General features: G+C 32.0%; 1 protein-coding gene across 6 annotated transcripts in view; it reads left to right on the top strand.

Annotated features, from left to right (window-relative positions):
- LOC145988882 (uncharacterized) overlaps positions 1-19,984 on the top strand; it is a 273,840-nt gene that overhangs the window by 249,307 nt on the left and 4,549 nt on the right. For 3 of the 6 annotated variants that reach the window (XM_083124157.1, XM_083124155.1, XM_083124156.1), the window contains 5 exons: positions 1,968-2,036; positions 3,268-3,327; positions 9,610-9,685; positions 12,083-12,209; positions 18,056-18,207. In XM_083124157.1, the coding sequence (XP_082980283.1) occupies positions 1,968-2,036; positions 3,268-3,327; positions 9,610-9,685; positions 12,083-12,209; positions 18,056-18,207 (484 nt within the window). Of the gene's footprint in view, positions 1-1,967; positions 2,037-3,267; positions 3,328-6,951; positions 6,982-9,609; positions 9,686-12,082; positions 12,210-18,055; positions 18,208-19,984 lie in introns of those variants that run through there. The other 3 variants (XM_083124158.1, XM_083124159.1, XR_014441799.1) reach the window with 3 other exon arrangements.

Raw genomic sequence — 19,984 nt, 5'->3', positions numbered from 1 at the left:
GTACAGTTGTTTTTTTAAAAAACATGTCTATGTCCTCACCGTAGGAAAAAGTCTGAAATTATTATTTTTATTTCATATCTGCATAGAACACATTTGCTATTTTTTCAGCATTTTCAAATAGGTAATAAGTGAATAATTAAGCTTATATTTTAAAAGATTGTGGAATCCAATATAATATTACCCCTTTTGCATTGACAACTGGGATCTGAAGAGAGAAATTATTTGGCATTTTTTTCTATTTGTGATGAGTAAATCACTCTCTTCCAAACTGTCACTTATAGTTTTGATAACTGCTAACATACTATTATTCAGTGATATTACTAAATACAAATAGTTACAGATCATGATGTTAAAAATACATAGCAGTACTGGCAATACTTTGGTGCAAGTCTTTTCCAAGGGCATAGGGCTAGTTAATTAATTTCAGTTATATTGACATTACATGCATTATTGTTTGTTCAGCATGTATTGTGATATAAAGGGTTGTTTCTTTTCAGTTACTAAGTATAGCATTGAAATATTTTAGTGCGTTATTTACATGCATGTTGGATAAATCAAGAGTTGTGTGCAATGTTAATAATTATCTTTGATTTTATTGTTATGTAGGTGTAAATTTGTGAAAATGCATGTGTTAACAAATTATTTGTGCATGTGTATGTGTTGTGTGTGAACTTCTAATGAAATATTATTTTTTTTAATGTATGTAATACTTGTAGGGAATCAGATGTTTGTACACATAATGGACTTGCACATTTTACAGAAATATTATGTATATAATACTTTATGGCAGTTTTGAACCTGCTCAAAATTTGTAATTATGAAAATTCCCTAAACGGATATTAGAATTCATAAGATTTCACTGGGAATCGAACTGTGATTTACTCATTATTTATATCTCGAATTTACTGAGTTCCGTAGGCGTTCACACATAGCTATTAAAAAAAATATATCATATATCTTGTGCTTATGATCAATATTCAGAAGCAATTATCACATGCATTCTGACAGAATAACAATAATGAAACTAATAAATCACAACAATGTTGGGAAATAATTAACATTGAATATTAGCAAATAGCCTCTGCCTTTACAATTGACAAAAATACATATGCATATGTCTCAAAAGTTTGAAAAATTAAAAAAAGATACAACCCACAAATAGTACAGTTTTACATTGGCATTTAACATACAGTGAACATTAGGTATTTTTGGCTGTCAGAAGGCAAATCTTTAAAAAATATTACTTTCAGTCTCTTCTGAAATGAAGAAATCTCTTAATGCCATATTTTATTCATTATTTTTCCTGTTAAGGAATTTATTCATAAATGATCTATGGAAAAAGTTGAGATGGCAATGTGTAAAATTGAATGTAATAGACACTTATCAAAATATCAAAATAATGATAAGAATTATATTTAAGAACTCAAGTTTCATATAAGTTTTAACATTTTCTTTCTTCAGTTTCAACACAAAAAATAACACACTACTCGAACTTCTTATACTTTTCTGTTAATCTCCAGGTGAAGTGCACACTTCATTTATTCCCAGATCCCAGTCAATGCACTAAGATATATTCATATAATTAATTCTATACATTTTAAAACAATGGTGCAACATATACGAGAAATATGTTTTAATAGTTTGTAGTTCCTCGTAAATATCAAAATTGAAACACTAATTGAAAGATTTATCATCATAATAGAAATGTTGTTTTGAAATATAAATGTGTGTGACTATTATTATATTTGTTTTAATATAGAAACATGTTCTATTTATAGGTTTTTCCAAAATTTCTTCATTTGTAATTACTCTTCTTTACAGAAAATTATTCAATAGCAAAAATTTTCATTCTGGAAATGGTGGGACTAAAAATTGAATTTGTAGAGTTTCTATGTTTTGAAATTGATATTAAGATTATTTATTTTGTTAAGCAATAATGTTCATTAGTGTATTATAATTTGTTTCAGGACAATCTGAATCTATGTCAGTGTCTGCAAGCGGCGAGTCTTCTTCAAGAACTGTAACTCGAACAGAAGGTACAGAGTGATTACTAAATATTATCACAGTATTAAACAATTTAATATTTACACTGTTGGCGAATGTAAAAAATATTTTAAGTAAATAACAGATTATGGTTAATTTGATAAAAGATTTGATAAAATATGCATGTAAGGAGAGAACTAGATTCTATGTACTTGCATTTTTGTGACTGTTTAAATGTAGTGACATGATGATGATAATCTTTAAATTCGCATTTGAAAGTGTTGTAGAAAATTTATGTTAGAATGTTCTGCGTACACCAGTTTATTTACCCCAAGAGAAGAAATTTAACTTTGCGTATATTCAAATCAAATAGAAAATATTTATTGTTGTTGCTAAATTATGAGCTCACTCACAGTTTTTCAAGTGAAGAATTTTCTTTGCAATATTTCCATGTACAATAAAAAGTGGAACATTCAAACTCTGACTTGTATAGAGACCTAATTAAAAGGGTACAAGGAGAAAGTTTCAATAATATATTTGAGAATATCTTAAATTTTTAATGACAAATGAACAAACTTTACACACTTGTAGATATCATTAAATTAAAAAAATATATATCTGATAACCTCTTGCAAAGTTGAGAGGAACTTTTATGGGGGAAAGCTAAAGAAAATCAATATGTAGGTTATTAAATTGTTCCAGTGGGATAGAGAATTTCCTTCTGATTTTCCTGTTTGAAAGCAAATTGTTAAGTTAATTGATTTTTTTTAAATCTGTTATTATTCATGACAGTTTTGCATTTCATTAACATTTTTCTTCTTTCTAGCTTAAGGTTTGAGTGATTTGCCAATTGAAAAACTATTTTCCTTAATTTCTCAGGACATAGAGATATTTCTTATGGAGTGTGACGAGTTTCTAGTTTCTCAAATAAATATAATATTGGAGATCATGCTTGCAACATTAGTGCAAGGGAAATTATAAATTTAGATGGAAGATTATAAAGTAATACATTTTTCACATTACAAAAAAAATGTACCAATTTTTGTACTCTAATAATATCATTGAATTTCCTGTCCATTAAAAATTGTACAGAGTGGTCCACAAACTTGTACAAACCAAAATAGTTTCCTGAACTGTAGTATTCTGGAAGGTTAAATTCTTAAATTAGTATTTCCATTTGGCACTTTTAATAAAATATTGAAAATTAAATAATATTTTGTATTTAATATATGTATTTTTATAAATGTATATTTTTCATTACATGTATATTTGTTTTTATTTCAGTGCATTCTAAAACTTCCTCATTTTCATCAACAACAACTGGAAAGACCCAAGTATCAAAAGGTAACAGTTAAACAACTTGAATTACTTGTTTATTGCACAAATAACTGCTATTGAACTTTCACAGGATTGTTTTTACAAATATCATTAAAGATCATAATTTTAGTATTATGTATGTAGATAGTGTATAGTAAAACCATGCTACAGACTGGTTCAGTTTGATTTTCAGATTTTTTTTGTGTAAGAAGCATAACTATTTCAGAAGTCACTAATGCACAAATGTATTTTACGAATCATTCTCTTTCAATCTGATTCCTAATAATAATTATTGTAAGTAGGAGTAGAATTATATGAATTTCTTTTTTTTTTTTTAGAATGAAATATATGCTTGATATTCCTAATGCTAAATATGTAATCAAAATTGTTGTTAAGTGTTTCATGTATTTACCCTTGTTAAAGCTAAAATATAATTGTAAAATACTTAAACAAATACTTAAGTTGATAATTTCATTGTCATTCTTAGAATATAATAGAAAACAATTGGTTAAAGACGTTCATCTTAAAATGAAGGGACATCCGACTCATACTGTGTATATTATTATAGTTAGAGTTTTTATAAACCTTTATTTATACCATTACATATTTACAGTTTCGAAAAATTAATTAGGTGTGCCCCTGATCATATATCAGCTGGGAAAATTATATGTCCGTCTGCCTCTTATTTATAAGTATTGCTGATTTTTGCAACTAAAACATTAAGAAAATAACTGTGTCTACTCTCTTCGTAATGTATATATTAAATCATTATTTATATCGAGCGACTAACTACTCTTCTGTCATCACTGCAAATATTCTTACTCAGTAGTAATCTCTCTTTGCTCTTAATGAATAACCATTGTATGGCGATTGCCTTTTACCTAAAATTATTTCATATGTTATCTTCCATTTTCTATTCCTTTTATTCTATGCTTTGGGTCTATTTCATGATGAAAGTTGTGCGAATTACTCACAATTATAATAAAAATATATTAATATCTTATGTTTTGCGAGTATCTATGTTGCTTCTACGACGTTTCGGGACGCAACTGCTCCCTTCTTCAGGCTGTTCACTTTTAGGTTATACGCAATTCATAACCGCGTTGACCTCTTATTAGGTATAGGATATGGGATTGGTTAAGTGTGTGTAGTTATTGGAGTATTGCAATTGCAGCACACGCAGGCCGTGGCTATTTAGTTTTAAAGTTTTAACATTTCAAGGAGCAGTTTTTAATCAGGAAAACAGCGTGATAATATGACGTGCACCTGTTATGGGTGTTAGGTTTTTAATGTTTTTAACTACACACACTTAACCAATCCCATATCCTATACCTAATAAGAGGTCGACGCGGTTATGAATTGTGTATAACCTAAAAGTGAACAGCCTGAAGAAGGGAGCAGTTGCGTCCCGAAACGTCATAGAAGCAACATAGATACTCGCAAAACGTAAGTTATTAATATATTTTTATTTGGGTCTATGTGCTATTTCTCTTTCTGTTTTCATATGAAGCCATGGATTACATTAATTCTAGGCATTAAATTAATTTGCCATTGAAAGAGCACTTTTATCCATATATGGAATGGTAATTTGATATATTTAAAGTGATTGTGTGCATTAAAGCAAACTTTCATGAAAATTAGATATCATTTTTATACTACAAATGCCACAACAAATGTCCTCAGTTATTTTTGTTGGATATATATGCCTTTCAACAATGTGTCTACTTGCCAAAAGTACCTAGCTGTATTTCCCTTAATAATTCTTAATATTTGAAATCGCACAAAAAATGATTGTGCTATATTCATAGGTTTATCATAATTTATTCCCTGATTTTATCAATAAAATTTACGATATGTTGAACAAAATACATAATTTCTTACAAAATCATTACATTCCAATACTTGCAATACATCAATAAGCATGAATATAAAGTTTTGATGATTTACTACAAAATGGAAATATTCCTTGCGAGCATCCAATGTAGGCAAAATGAGGTATGTGTTAAATTTAAGTAATAGCTTAGGCTAGACAATGCATTAGAAGTAATTATTTTATAGTTGGGAGAACCTGTCAAAACATATTTCATGATATACGTATATGCACATTTGGAAGGAATGCTACACAAATGTGATTTGGAAGCTAACGCTGATACTTTGCAGATTTATTTGTTTCAAATAGAAATGAATTGTAAATTAAAATGTTATTTTCTTTGATATGTACGTCTCTTATTGCGAATGAATTCAATGAGATATTATTTTATCTATGATTTCTGTAAAAAATAATATATAAATTCCTGCAGATGAAGAATGCAGAGGTAAGTCTTCTGTTTACAAATATCATCAAGCTTCATATTTAGCCATGAAATAGTACAAAAATTTAGGTCCCTACAAAAGAATAAGAATGAATAAATTAGTCCCTTTGGGTATTGTATTCATTATATGTGACACAATTGCTGGTGGCCAACTACTCTTCTCAAGTATTCACTCACCTCTATTCAAATTTTTTCAATCTTCAACAAGTTACACAAAATCATGTTATTTTCTGCATTATTATTTTTAATTTTGCTATCAAGTTCGTAATTTATGGTATATAAAATGTGCATATATGAATTAAATCATTCCTACAGCTACACATGTGAATGAAAAAGATATATCTCATGAAGATAATTGCCCTTGCACTCTGATTGCACTTAGTATTGTAATCAACCGAGATATTTGCAACCCAAGCATGTGATGTGACCAAATTTTCTTGCAACTTGTTTGATGTTTTCTTTGTGTTCTTTACTAGGCATTGGAAAAAAATATATAGATTGCAAATATTTGTGTCTTGAACATGTTTTAATATTGATATTGTAATGCTCTCTTTGTAGAAATAATTTTATTTAATTACTATAGTTCCTAAATTTATTATTTATGATTTCAAATTTTAATTGCTTTTTGACTGTTACATGTGAAAATATACTGTGAAACTAATAATAAATATATTCTGTAGTTTCGTCCTGTAATAAGTAAATTAAAGGTTAAAACAGTAAATTTTACTATGATAACTGTTTTCTAACTTTCAAATCTTGCAAAATAAACTTCAAATCATTAAATGGCATGAGAACAATCACATAGGTAACATAATTCATACGTGTAAATTGAACTTGAAAAGATGCATTCCAAATACAGATGTACAAGTAAATAATACTAAATTATGTAATGTAACTCACTGTCATGAAGATATTAAACAATAACAATCAACTAATCAATATTTGAAAATGAAACAAGAAATTATAAAATATATAGTCAAGGCATAGATTTGAATACATAAAAAATATATGTACAAAAGTTGGAGCTTCCATATTCCAGATTTTTAGTGTTATGTACTATATAATGCAATTAATCTTCTTCTATAGCTTGTAAGATGAACACTAGTCAATATTAACTGAAAAAGCAATCATAAATAAACAATATCTATCAATGTGTTTTCTGTTTATGATATTTATGTAGGTACAATTTCAAGGCCTAGTAAATTTGTTGTAGGATATGTGGTTCTTCTTGAATCTGTGCACAGTGTTTTTCCTGTACTTTTTATGATAATGTAATTGAAGGTTTCTTTCTTTTTCTACTTTACCTCTTCCCTGTTTGCTGCCTGTGAACATATTCCAGAAGTGATAGATCTCGTCAACTCCTATTTCTGTAAGCTCCCTCGATTTGTTGAATTTGCAGTTCTTTGCAATGAGATTATACGCTGTTTAGTTTTCTCTTCAGCATGGCACGTTATTGTCATTGCATGTTATTCGTACCAATAATGTTATTTATTTATTTTCAGGGTACAGTACATGATGTTCAAATAGTACAAGCCAGTGTTGTAAAAAAGATAAAATGAACATTTTAAGGAAATTCAAATTTACAAGAGATTAAAGGAAAACTGGATGTACAATTCTGAACATCGTGTAAAGTGTAGTTTTATGCTTCCTCCATGTTAGTGTTAGACCATGTAAGAGAAACCATGTTGCGATTTGCATGGAATAGCCTGGAACTATCGTGAAAAAAATCATAATAAAGGGTATTTGATATATGCAGAGGATTTCAGACACAAATGAAATTTACATTGTATTCTCTGCATTATAAAGATTTGATTATTGATATTTTAAAAATACATTTTTGTTTTATTCAGTACAAGAATTTCTATATATTTCCTGAATGGTAATTTCATGAGAGAGAATTCAGTTTCATGACTGGTGTCATATTATTGTGTAGTTTTGTGACCACTAGAGTTACTGTGCAAAATTTGAAGTATTTGGGAATAGTGATTTTGTAGGCGAAGAGAAAATGTGCATTATAGGAGCATTTACTATTGATAAACACTAACAGTTAGGGCTGAGCAGATACCAATACCGATGTATCGGTATCAAAAAGTATCAGTTGGAATTCTTCTGCTGATACAAGCCAATACTTTTCCAGCATTTTGGTCTTTCACAGGTTTGTAAAATTGTCATGCAACACTTTCACAGAGTCTAATTATCCTAGAAATTATGCAAAATTCAAACTCTCTCTTTATTTTGCACGTAATGCTGTATTTTGTGATTACATAACATCTATTTTAATATTGTGATGTAATTCTTGAATATTCTAAATTGGTAAATTCATGCATATAATTGGAAAAGATTATTTACACACCAATATTGATCAATATTTTAAACAAATTTTAATTATTGCACAATTTTCAAGTATCGGTGGGAATCTGTAAGAGTATTTATATCAGTTCACAGTGGTATCTACTAAGCCAGTGGCATGCCCAAGGGGGGTTGGCTTGCAGACTACTGAGGCTCTTGCATTTGGACTCGCAGCCAATACAATCCTGTGTCCTTTCATCAATTTCATCGTATCACCATTCATCCTCATCTTGATTAGCCAAAAGTGGCAGAAAAGTGAAGTAAAATGAACCTCATCTACAAATCAGTGAACAGTTCTAATTATGAGGGATCCTTGCACTTAAGCAAGCATAACTGTTTCATAACTTTAAACAATCTATTCCACCACTGGCATTAATATGAAACTGCACTTGAAAACATGCCATTATTATTTGCATTGCATTTTTGATAAGACAATGATACCCAAACTACAATGAATGTGAGGTAATTAATATATTTTCCATTTCAATTTATGCTCATTATCATTTTCTCTCATTGTTCGTGTTTATTTCCTATTATTCTTTTATGCTTTATTGTTACAAGTTTTGCAGTTCTACTCTTAGCTGCACAAGAGAATTTTCATAATATTTACATAGAATTTCCTCCAAGTTACAGAAGCTTTTCATCCAACTATTACTTTTTTTAAAATTTATCTTGTTTCATTGTTCTAATCGGTCAGGCATGTCTAATCGGGTCGATTCCTGGCGTGGGTGATCTAAGGTTGGAATTTTTCCAGCCTTGTCCCCACATAAAGCAATCTCAAATCAATATGTACTTGGGGGCAACCCTGGGGAGTAAAGGCGGCTTGAGTGTGGTGTTGATCATATCACTTCCAAAATGGCAGAGGTCGAGAATGTGTGGGGCCCTACCCCCACATCCCCTAAATGTGCCTTCATGGCACGGTGCTATGTACATGGGAAACTTTACCTTTACCATTGTTCTACTATTATCACAGTATCATCATCTGACTAGTTGCTGGAGAGGAAAATTGATTGAATATTATCCAGTTACCTTATTTTAGCAGTTTTACAATGACACCTTTCCAGAGTCTATTGGTAAAAGTTATGGCTAAGTTGTTACCAATGTATTTTATTTATTTATTGATACCGTCTGGTAGTTATCATGGTATTTCATGGGGTCCAGAAAAATGCCACATGACACTTTTGCGGAGTTATTGCAGAAATTATGCAAAATTCAAAGTTTCTTCTTACTTTGGAGAACTGGATTTTGTGATTACGTAACATGTGTTATTTTATTCTGATGTATTCTTGAATATTTTAAAGTAGAATTCTTGGTAAATTGATGCATATAATTCAAGTGGAATACTCACTCATCAATATATTAGGTAACTTTTTATTTTCAATTTTCAACCATTAGTATTGGTATCAGGGGGAATCTGTAAGCGTATTGGCATCGGTATGGATAAGCTCAGCCCTACTAAAGGATATGTAATATGTAGGGTAGAATTGTAACACAATGTGAAAATTGTAAGACGCTGAAATGCATTAGCCCAAAATAATTAGGCAGTAGTATTACCAGGCTATTCCACTTTTGTGTAGTTTATTTTTTTTGTCTGGAGTGTTTTGTGTGCTGTGTGTATGTTTAACAGTTCTGTTCCCCACTATGGCAGTGCCCCCCAGCAAGATGATGTCCCCCTTTGCCAAGTTTAAGCAGTTGGATAAGCAAGCATCAAGTTCGGCACCAAAGTAAGTATATGGAACCTAACCACAATATGGAAGTTCATACAGTTTCATTCTTGATCCTGATTCTTTAATGAATACTATTCTTAATATTCATATCTTGCACCTATAATGTTTTGAATTTCATTCTAAAAGTAAAATATGTGGATAAGTGCAAGGATTCATTCTCTTCCCTATAGCAATGGGAAACTAATTTTGTTTGAGGAATTATTTTTTAGTTTTTCAATTCTGACACAGAGCTTAAAACTGAAATTAGTGTTGAGAGATTTTTCTTAAGTTTTTGGAATTTTTAAACTCAACAAGTAATACCTCTTGCAATAAATATTTCCTATGGTACAAGGGATAATTCTTGCATTTAACTGCACCTGTACATTACAGTACATGAACTTTTAGTATAAATTATACCAATATTAAATATATTATTTAAACACGAGTTGCTGGGATTCAACATGAAATATCACAGTTAGAAAGCACCGCTCATAAAGGAAAATATCTCAGTGTTTGAGAAGAGAATCAGATTTCCATTATATATATATATATATATATTGTTCTGTCATTCAAGTAAACTGAGTAATGTAGTATTTCGAAATATTAAAGCCCAGAATTAGTGAATTAAATAATTAATTGGCTTGACATTCAGACAGAGATATTGACTCTGAAATGTTATAAGTGTATGCTTATCATGTTGTAAGATTACATGGCAGGCTATACTTGCAGAAATCTAATTATTCACTGTGGATTTTCTTAGGACAATACATGTAATCTTACCATTACATTGTCATATGATATTTAATTATTATTTTGTATGAAGTTCGTCAACGGTTCCTTAAGTTTTGCATAAAATTAAAATTTGCATACCAAGTGGTACAGAAAACAAAAATATTGGTTGCTTGACCATTTTTAAAAATATATATATTTTGTGTGATGTGAACCTCATATGTTGACAGTTTGGAATCAGTGTTACTTTATTTTTGCTGTCGCTGATATCAAGATGGATGGCGGACATTTTTTTTTTTCATGGCCCGCATCATTTTCTCAAATTTTTACTGAAGTTACTTATCATAGAGTAATGTATTGTGTACAAATTTCAGATTTTTAAACAACTGGCCACCAGAGATATTTAACCCTGAACTTTTATCAAAAAGTACATGTTTATGACCCTGAAGAAAAAAAAATATTAAAGTTTTCAAGCTTCAAATAAATTTGACATACACTATTGGTACATAGGTAATTGCAAAAAAATTATGAAGTGTTAAACAAGCTGCCTTCCCTGGAAAAAATATTCAAAAATGACATTTTGACATTTGGGATACACAATTTTGACCTTAAAATTTACTATGAAGAAATAATATTTAGAATATTATACACAAATATAATTGTAGCCTATAATGTGCTTAACATAACAGATTTTGTCTCATTGCCCTAGGACTTACCAGAGCTGAGATAAAAAAGTTACCGCTGATGCTTACGAATGGAGAAAATGACGTGCACCAGGATAAAAATTATCCGCCATCTTGAAATCAGTGACAGTGAAAATAAAATAACAGGGATTCTGAACTGTCAACATATGAGGCTCACACCACACAAAATATATTATTTTTTAAAAATGGTCAAGCAACCAGTGTTGTATCACTTGATATGGATTCATCCAAATTTAAACTGAATTATGAATAGCTATGTACATTTTATTACTAATAAAGCATATGCTTATAATTACTTTAGATTACAAAATAAGCACAGGTTATAAAATAAGCAAAATTTGTCTTTCACGAAAGGTAGATAAATTAGCACAACAATTCTTTTCTTGAAATAAATATTAGTTAATACTTTTAAGAACAGTGATATTTGACAAATAATCGCAAAACACAAACACACATTACATTGCCTTTGATAAAAATAAACAAAAATATTATTTACCTTGTACTTTTAAGACCCGATGCTTCTTTAACTTCAGCTTGATAAGCTAGTGCAACTTCGGTCTATTCTTCTTCTATTAGAATCTGTCTACTTCTTGGTTAACCATACATACTAAAAAAAGTTCTTACTGCGGCTTAAGTATATTTGTTACTATGTAGTCCATAATGCAAGGCCGATACTTGCTATAAACATGCAAAGGTGTTACAGAGAAATATTTTGGATTGTACATGTAGATGCTGGACTAATTCCTTTCTCTTATACCTGCCACGAAGTCCTCGTTATCATTTTCTACGTCCAAACAAGATACAACTCAGTTAATTATTTAACGTAAATCTTTAAACAATGCATGAAGTTCTGATGATTCAAAAAACAAAATATCTTGTCTGGGCCAAGAATATTTTCCAGTTTCCCAAAATCAGATCTTACGAGGTTTGATAGTGGGAAACCAACCTTAATCCCGACTAACACACAAAAAATTATCTCCAGCTCCCCTAAGACCCCTGGGGGGACCGGCCCTCTCTTTAAATTCACCGATCCTGGCCTCAGCCGAAGTGCTTCGTCTGTGAAGGATGGGCTACTCTATTGGTGTCAAAACAGGACCAAGGATTACAAGGTATATTTTTCCGTATCTTTGCATGGAGTCTGTCCGCAACTAGACACTGCCTTGTCCTGCACCGGTGTTTTTTTTTTAGTAACATCTGGCAAGCATGTAGTAGAAACTGTTGTTTCGTTAATTTGTAGTTTGGAGTGGTAGTTTTGAATCTTTTGAAGTGAAGCATGGTTCGAGTTTGTTTGGTTTGTTTTTGTACCTTCTATCCATTACTTTTTCTTATGTATATAAATATAACAGTAATTTTCATTAAATTTCAGGAATGTTCTGCATTCTGTGAAGGTAGAGGATCAGTTTCTGTGGTGTAAAATGTAACATTTCTTCACAACACTCACCCACAGTTTTCACCATAAACTGGAAAACAGTGAAAGAAAAACCACAAATGAATATTTTAGAAGCAACTTTTTTATTTTTATATCACATACTAAATAGTATCATTCACTTCCCTTTTACTGTGTAAATGTGACTTTCTTTGGTTGGTTTCATGAAAAAATCAGCCTTGCACCTCTGTTTGTTTTGAATAAACCAGACTTTAAAACATAAATATCACATTGGTTATATCCATATTCTTTTGCAATGCCTCCATTGTCATAGTTTCTGAGTAGGAACAAACAGTTTCAATCTTGTTTTTAAGAAGTTCACTGCCACATATTCTTACACCTGATTATTTTACATTTGATCAGGGGAGCAATGCTTAAGGTAGATTCCATGTGTAATCCTGAAGGGCGAAATTTAATGTATTTGAATGTTAATCAGTGCTAGAATTGCTGACAGTTTTGAGAACTTCATGTCATGCCACTGCATTTGAAAAAATGCAGTCATGTGAACATGAACCTATAAGGCAAATATGATACTGTAAAAGCAATCTTATTTTTAACACAAGTAATATTTATACTCCTCACATAAAGGAGTGTTTTTATATTAAGTGTCTCATAGTTGGTGACTAAAGTATTTAGTAATATTTGCACTATAAAGGATCTTCTTATAGGTGACTCCTTTAGATTGATTGAGTTGTTTTATAAGTCCACTTTATGCACAGTAAGGCTAATCGGGACTGGACCTACAGTTTAAAGTGGGATCTGAACCACTATGTGACCCTTGATTACAAGACAACGACGCTACCACTGTGCCATCGGGGAGGCCTTTAGACATGGAGAAGATTGTGTTATGCAATAAGAATAATGCAATTGATGTTACAATATCACCCTTGGAGCACAAAGCTCTTCTCCTAAGTATGAAACTTCATAACTTCAAACACTGTCATCATAATAATAAATAATCATATTGAGGCATGTGCAATGGTTCAGCTCTTTCTTGCTTTTTGGTTGATCAGTGTTCAAATCAGGAGTTGCTGATCAGGCATTTCAAAATGGTTGGGCTGGTCATATAGTTGCTTTTGCTAGGTGTTGGTCATGATTTTATCAAAGAACTAAACCAAAAACTCAATGATTTTATGATTTCTCCACTTACGAGAAGAACATAGGAACTTTATTCAAAAAGTCAGATTACTATTCTTGATTTTTGTCTTGGGAGTTCCTGTTTGAAAACAAAATCGTCTATTAACCTCCATCTGATTGCTATTATAACATGAAGATAAAAGTTAATAATGAACCTGATATAAAAAAATGTTCATTTCGACATTCATATTTAACATATGAAATATGTTTATACCACTTTCAAAACTAGACACAGTTCACACAAAATAAATATATCGATGAATACTAGTAGTAAAATGTTAATTTCACATATATGTCTTCATTATTTCTGTCATTCTAAATCACTTCATATTCGTACTTTCTGTTCTGTTTTAAGTCTGTTGTTTCTGTTGATTTGAAATATGCGAATTCAACAACTTTTACACAATAATGACATATAGGTTCAATGATTTGAAACAAAATTACTAAATGTAAATAAATACATGTGAGCATTAAATCTTCAAATTCTCGTTTGATCCTGTGTTGCACTGTTGCTATTCCTTGAGTGATTCTTGCATTCTAAATGCTCAAAGTTCAAGGAGGAAAGTGTTGCCTGAGAAAAAAAATATGCCAGTATGATCTACTTTCATTTATGTTATTTATAATTCCACTAGTTTGCTTTTCTTCATTAGATATTTATTTCCTTTTCAGTTTCTGATCACTCTGTTATTAATGTTGATCACGTGATTTTAGAAATTGTTCCAGAAGGTATACATATTTTCTGGAAATTCTATCTACGTCACCATCCATATTCTTTATGAAACAATTCAAATTTCATATTGCAAGTATCAGTAATGTATTGACATTGAAGCAAAAGAGTATTTTCTATATTTTCAATATTTTAAAGTACATATTCAATATTGGTTCTCTTGACAGTAGTAGTGCAGGCCACAGAGTGAGATTGTTAATAGGAGGAGGCAAAGAAATAGTAGGGAATAGTATGCTTTTGATTCAAGCATGAGGAAGACAAGTAATTAAAACTAAAATTACAAGTTCTTAAGTGGTGAAATAGGTGAGTTTTTCATTACATAACAAATTCTATAAGAGGGTAGTAGAAGTCAGTTGTGTTGTAATTATTGGTTATTTCATTAGGCAATAACCAATAAATACACACTCACACAGTAAGGTTCTTTCATTGGTATCACCAGTATACACAAGGAAATGCACATTTTATCACATATCTATTGCAACTTGTGTTGGCATATACGTATGTGTGCTGTATGTATTGATAAGCAAGTTTAGTTTAAAGCATAATTCGTAGCTATAATATATGCTTTTATCATCTGTTACTAAAAGAATATTGTGTAATCACGGTATGTCAACTTAATTTTAAAATACACCGTCCGGCAATTAAATAATGAGACTGTGGTTATAAATTGAAAAGGAAACAAAATATTTTGAACATTGCCTCCTGCATCAATACAGCAATTGGCACGGTTGGCTCATGATTGAAACGACATCTGCAAGCCTTCAAGTGGTATGACTTGAAGAATGGACGCCACGACCTGTTGGATGTTCTTGAGTTCATCAAAAGTGCATAATTTCAGCAGCAGCTTCACGTTTGGGAAGAGGAAATAATTACAGGGGCATGAATCTTGGGAGTAGAGAGGATGATTCAACACAGTCACTTGATTTTGGACTAGGAATACCTAGACAACCACTGCTCGCTGGCTTCGTGCTTTATCGTGGAACAGGAATCAACTGCCCAGTTCAGAATGCTGAGGTCAGACATGGTCAGTTCTCTTAAATAATCATACAGAGCATGATGATGATGGTAACAACCAATTACAGTTTCGCCCTTTGGAACAAATACCTGGTAAATAATGCCTTTGCTGTCGTAAAAAATTACGTTGTCTTCACCTGTGATTTTTGGAGCTGCATTTTATTGCCTGTAAATTTAACGACTTTCATTCTGCGATTTGTTGTTTTGTAGGAAGACTAGCGAAAATGCTGTTTGATCCTCCACAACAATGGAATTCAAGAAATGTTTATTCCTGCAAGTAGTTTCCCGAATGTCCCTGCTCCATAGCTATTATGGAAAGACACCCTTACTCTTCCCTCCCAACATGGCGATATAATTCCCAGCGTGTCCGTCGCAATTTCATGAGATGTTGCCAGATTGTAGATTATGGACCACACTACACCACGTTTCTCACAGATAGAATGCATACGTGGGACAACATAAAATCAGTCTCATTATTTAATTGTCAGACTGTGTATTCATGCACTAAGTATGCAGATGACATGTATGTAAGAATGCATGAAGAATATAGATATTCCTATATCTTTAAGCTGAAATAAGATTATACTGTTGAACTGTTTGGAAGTAGTTTTGTATTAAGGTGATTATTCTCCTATGATGAGCATGAAAGCTACTATTTGGAAAGTTGCCCGTGCAGCACACATGAACGAGATGGATTCAAATTGCATATATGGCATGTAACATAACTGAGATATTGGAACATCTTAGAAATATAAATGAAACATTTGTGTACTGTATGGGTAGTATACAAAGTGTGACACTCGTTTGTTTCAGCTGAATACACAGAAATGGAGTAATAATGTTCTAAGAGGAAGAATGAAATGCAACAGAAACTATTCATTCTAATGAGTTTCATTTTTTCGTGCAAACAAAAACTGCGTGGAAAAATGAAACGTGAACTCATTAGAATAAATTATACCTATCTACATGATGCCAAACAGATACCTTTAGATACAACAGAAACTATACCAAAATAGTTTCTTTTTTTGTAATTTTAAAAATGAAGATGATATAAAAATCCACATGCTTTATATGGTAATTTTCAATGGGAAACGTCTCTCTCTCTTACAGACACACACACACACACATATAAAGATATTGTAAAATTTATCTATATTATTGCATTGTGTAGAATTTTCTACACATGTCGTCCATGCGAATTATTTGGCGCTTGAGCATAATGCTCTCCCTGCAGCACTCTATTGCACACATTGCTCAGAACAATGTTGTGCATATATCCTAATGTTATGCTGCATATGTGGAGAAATCCACTGGAAATATAAACTGATCCAAGCCATCCAGTGGCCTGGAAATCCACTTACAACAAACGTTCTGCAGCTCTTTTACTTTATTGTGTCATGTGCAACAGTTTCCATTGTCATCTCTATGTCAGACTCCAAGTTCCCTGTCCTAAGACATTTGTTTTTGTTCCTCCTTCTACTGAACCTAAATAGGTAAACTTCAGAATCGTTTTAACTGTATCTGAGTAATTCTGATAAGCAAATTAGAGCTGATAATTTCTGCTTCTAATTTTTACCATAAATTTAAATTTACCATACAAGCAAGCTGATTCAAATTGTTGTCAGGACTTCCATGGACTAATAATATATAAGCCAGAAGCAGGAAGGCTTATAGAATTTGAAAGAGTAACTCAAAACGTTTTAATATGAAATGAATTAATACTGTATACTGTGCTTTCCATGGCATGAAGTCCCTGCTGAATTATGCAAGTTACTTAAAAAAATGTAACAATTACCACCACTTTGCTCCCAAAAGTAACATATTATCGTTACTTTCCTGTACAATAAGAATATTTCACAAATTCTTTATTTATGTGCCAAGTTCAGGCCATGACTATTCTACCAATTAACCTGCAAAACTTGTACAATCAAACAAAACTGTTTAAACAAGTATCATCAGTTCACGTTTGCTCAGTGTAACTTTACATGCGCAGGTTAAAGCAACACAACAAAGGGTATTTCAATCTGGCAAATGAATCTTCCAGTTCTAAATTATAGCCAAGCGACACAAAGTAATGAAGTACTCTTACAAATACTCTTGTAATTTTGGCAGTGTTACTAATGCAAGGACCAAAAAAAAGTAATTGTTTTACTAATGGAAATTGCAAAAAAACAATGTTACCAAGTAATGTACTACCTGCAATACATTACTCTTCAATAGCCGACCTGCGTGGCTAAGTAGTTAGCACAGCATGCTACAATGACAGGGGTCCTGGGTTCGAATCCCGGCCTCGGCATGGATCTATGTGAGTGTCCCCATCTTCGCAATTAGCCAAAAGTGGCACAAAAGCGAGGTAAAATAAAACAAATAAAAAACATTACTCTTCAACTCTTGTGTTCAAGCAATTTCCTCCCAAGCGTTCTCCAGCATTTGCAGTGTAACTGTATCTAATGACATTTGAATGTGACAATTGACTTCGTAAGAAAAAAGTTCATACATTGCTTTCCATGGAACACTCACCAGTTTAAAGTAAAAGACAGAATACAGAAGCCCTGCCACCTACATAATACCCGTTTCCTCCAAATAAATTGGCTTCTTTACTTGAATGAGTATATTGCCATTATTTTAACTTACTTTAATTTGTCTTTCAGAACATCAAAATAGAAAATTTTTCCACAAGTTGGAGCAATGGCCTGGCTTTCTGCGCTCTCATCCATCGCTTCTGTCCTGATGCCTTTGATTATGAGGCCCTGCGTCCGGAAGAACGACGCAAAAATTTCGAACTTGCCTTCCGTGTGGCTGAGTAAGTATCAATGCACATTACTTTTTTGTTTTTGGTATTAAATAAGTTTACAAACAGGGTTTCATTCTTGAAAAGCATTACTTTTCATGGGGATGGATCAGAAATAAATAAGTCATGTTTAGATTATTGAAATATGGAGGATCATGGAACTACAGTGGAACCTTGATTTTACGTTTCTTCAGGGGATCGAGGTGGAAGAACTTAAAATGCGGGAAAATGTAAAATCGGGTAAAATTTTATACAATTCTGCTCTATTGGGACCATGAAGATTGAATGTATAATGCAGGAAAATGTAAAACCGGGGAACGTAAATTTGGGGTTCCACTGTATTTGTTTGGATTTTCAGTTGGTTTTGAAATCCATTTTATGCAGAGAAAGGTTAATTGTGACTGGACATACAGCTTAAGTGGGACCCTTGGTTACAAGAGAAGAACCTTACCACTATGCCATCGTGGAGACTGGAAACTACATGAGAAAGCTATTAAATAACAGTAATTTTGTAAACATATTACAAAAGTACTTACAGAAAATGCTGGTGTCTCATTTTTCGACATAGTTGCCCTGCTTTGCAACACACTTGGTCCATCTGCCCACAAGGTTGCAGATGCCCTCCAGAAAAAAAGCTTTTTGGTGTGGCTTGTAATCAACTTTGCAACCCTTCCATTTCATCGTTGTCATCTGCAAACTTCTGACCCTGCAAATATTCTTTCGAAATCCAAGCAACTGAAGGTCTGATGGCACCAAGTCTAGATTATTTTGTTAAGTTTCAGCACCTCAAATTTCAGAGCACATCTTGTATCCAATGATCCAATGTATGTGCAGCCATATGGTGGTGTTGTTGGTGGGGGGAAGGGGGGTGGGGGTTGTCACTGCCATGAAGCAACAATACTCTCCTTTTGTTTCAATTGTATCACAGGCTTCGACTAGTTCACTAGCATATCACTGTATCAAGCACTAGTCAGAGTTTGACTCCTTTTCTGGATGTGCACCAATATAGGGCCATCGACATCCCTAAAAAGATGGAAAGCATGACTTTCCCAGCGCAAGCCTGTCTTGAATCTTTTCATAAGTGAAGGTCACAGGTGCTTCTACTGCATCGACTGTCTCTTATTTTCTGGTTCAGAATGGTGCACCCAAGGCTCATCTTTTGCAATCGAGAAAATCACCTCCTTAACCCCTTCCCTGCAGCGATGTTGAAGGGAAGTGTTTCCAAAAAGAAATGATCTATATATAGATGGGGCATTCCATTGTCATTATTGATATTAAAGTAACTATTCTACTGATAGTTAAGCAACATTGTCCTTACAGTTTCTGTGTAATGAAATATGAAACTTAACACTGTCGATTGAACATAACAACCCTTAAAATACTTTCCCAGATTTCTAGCTATAAGTGAACAATTTTGTGTCACGGGTGGGACAGATGAAAGACTTAATAAGAAAATTATTTTAATTTCTGCGAATTGTCAAATGATGAAAAATAAATTTTAAGACAAAGAGAGAAGGTAATTGACCTTTGAATGTTCTAGTAGAGTTGAGGTGGAAATGTAAGAGTTAAAGGAGAAATTAATTGTTTGTTTGTGTCATGGTGGGACACAATAGAAAACAAAAGTACATCAAAAAGTTAAAATAAACAAACAGTATGTAAAATACCATCTAATTTAATTATGTATAATATTTTATTTTTTCCCTACAAATGACAATTTTAGATCGTTCATTCACAAGATAGGATAATGTTACAGCATTGCATTTAATTTTTAATGAAGTTCACGGCACTT

This window comes from Lepisma saccharinum, chromosome 6, assembly GCF_977018435.1.
Source record: "Lepisma saccharinum chromosome 6, izLepSacc3.1, whole genome shotgun sequence".
Classification (NCBI taxonomy): domain Eukaryota; kingdom Metazoa; phylum Arthropoda; class Insecta; order Zygentoma; family Lepismatidae; genus Lepisma; species Lepisma saccharinum.
This window is presented reverse-complemented; position numbering and strand designations above follow the sequence as displayed.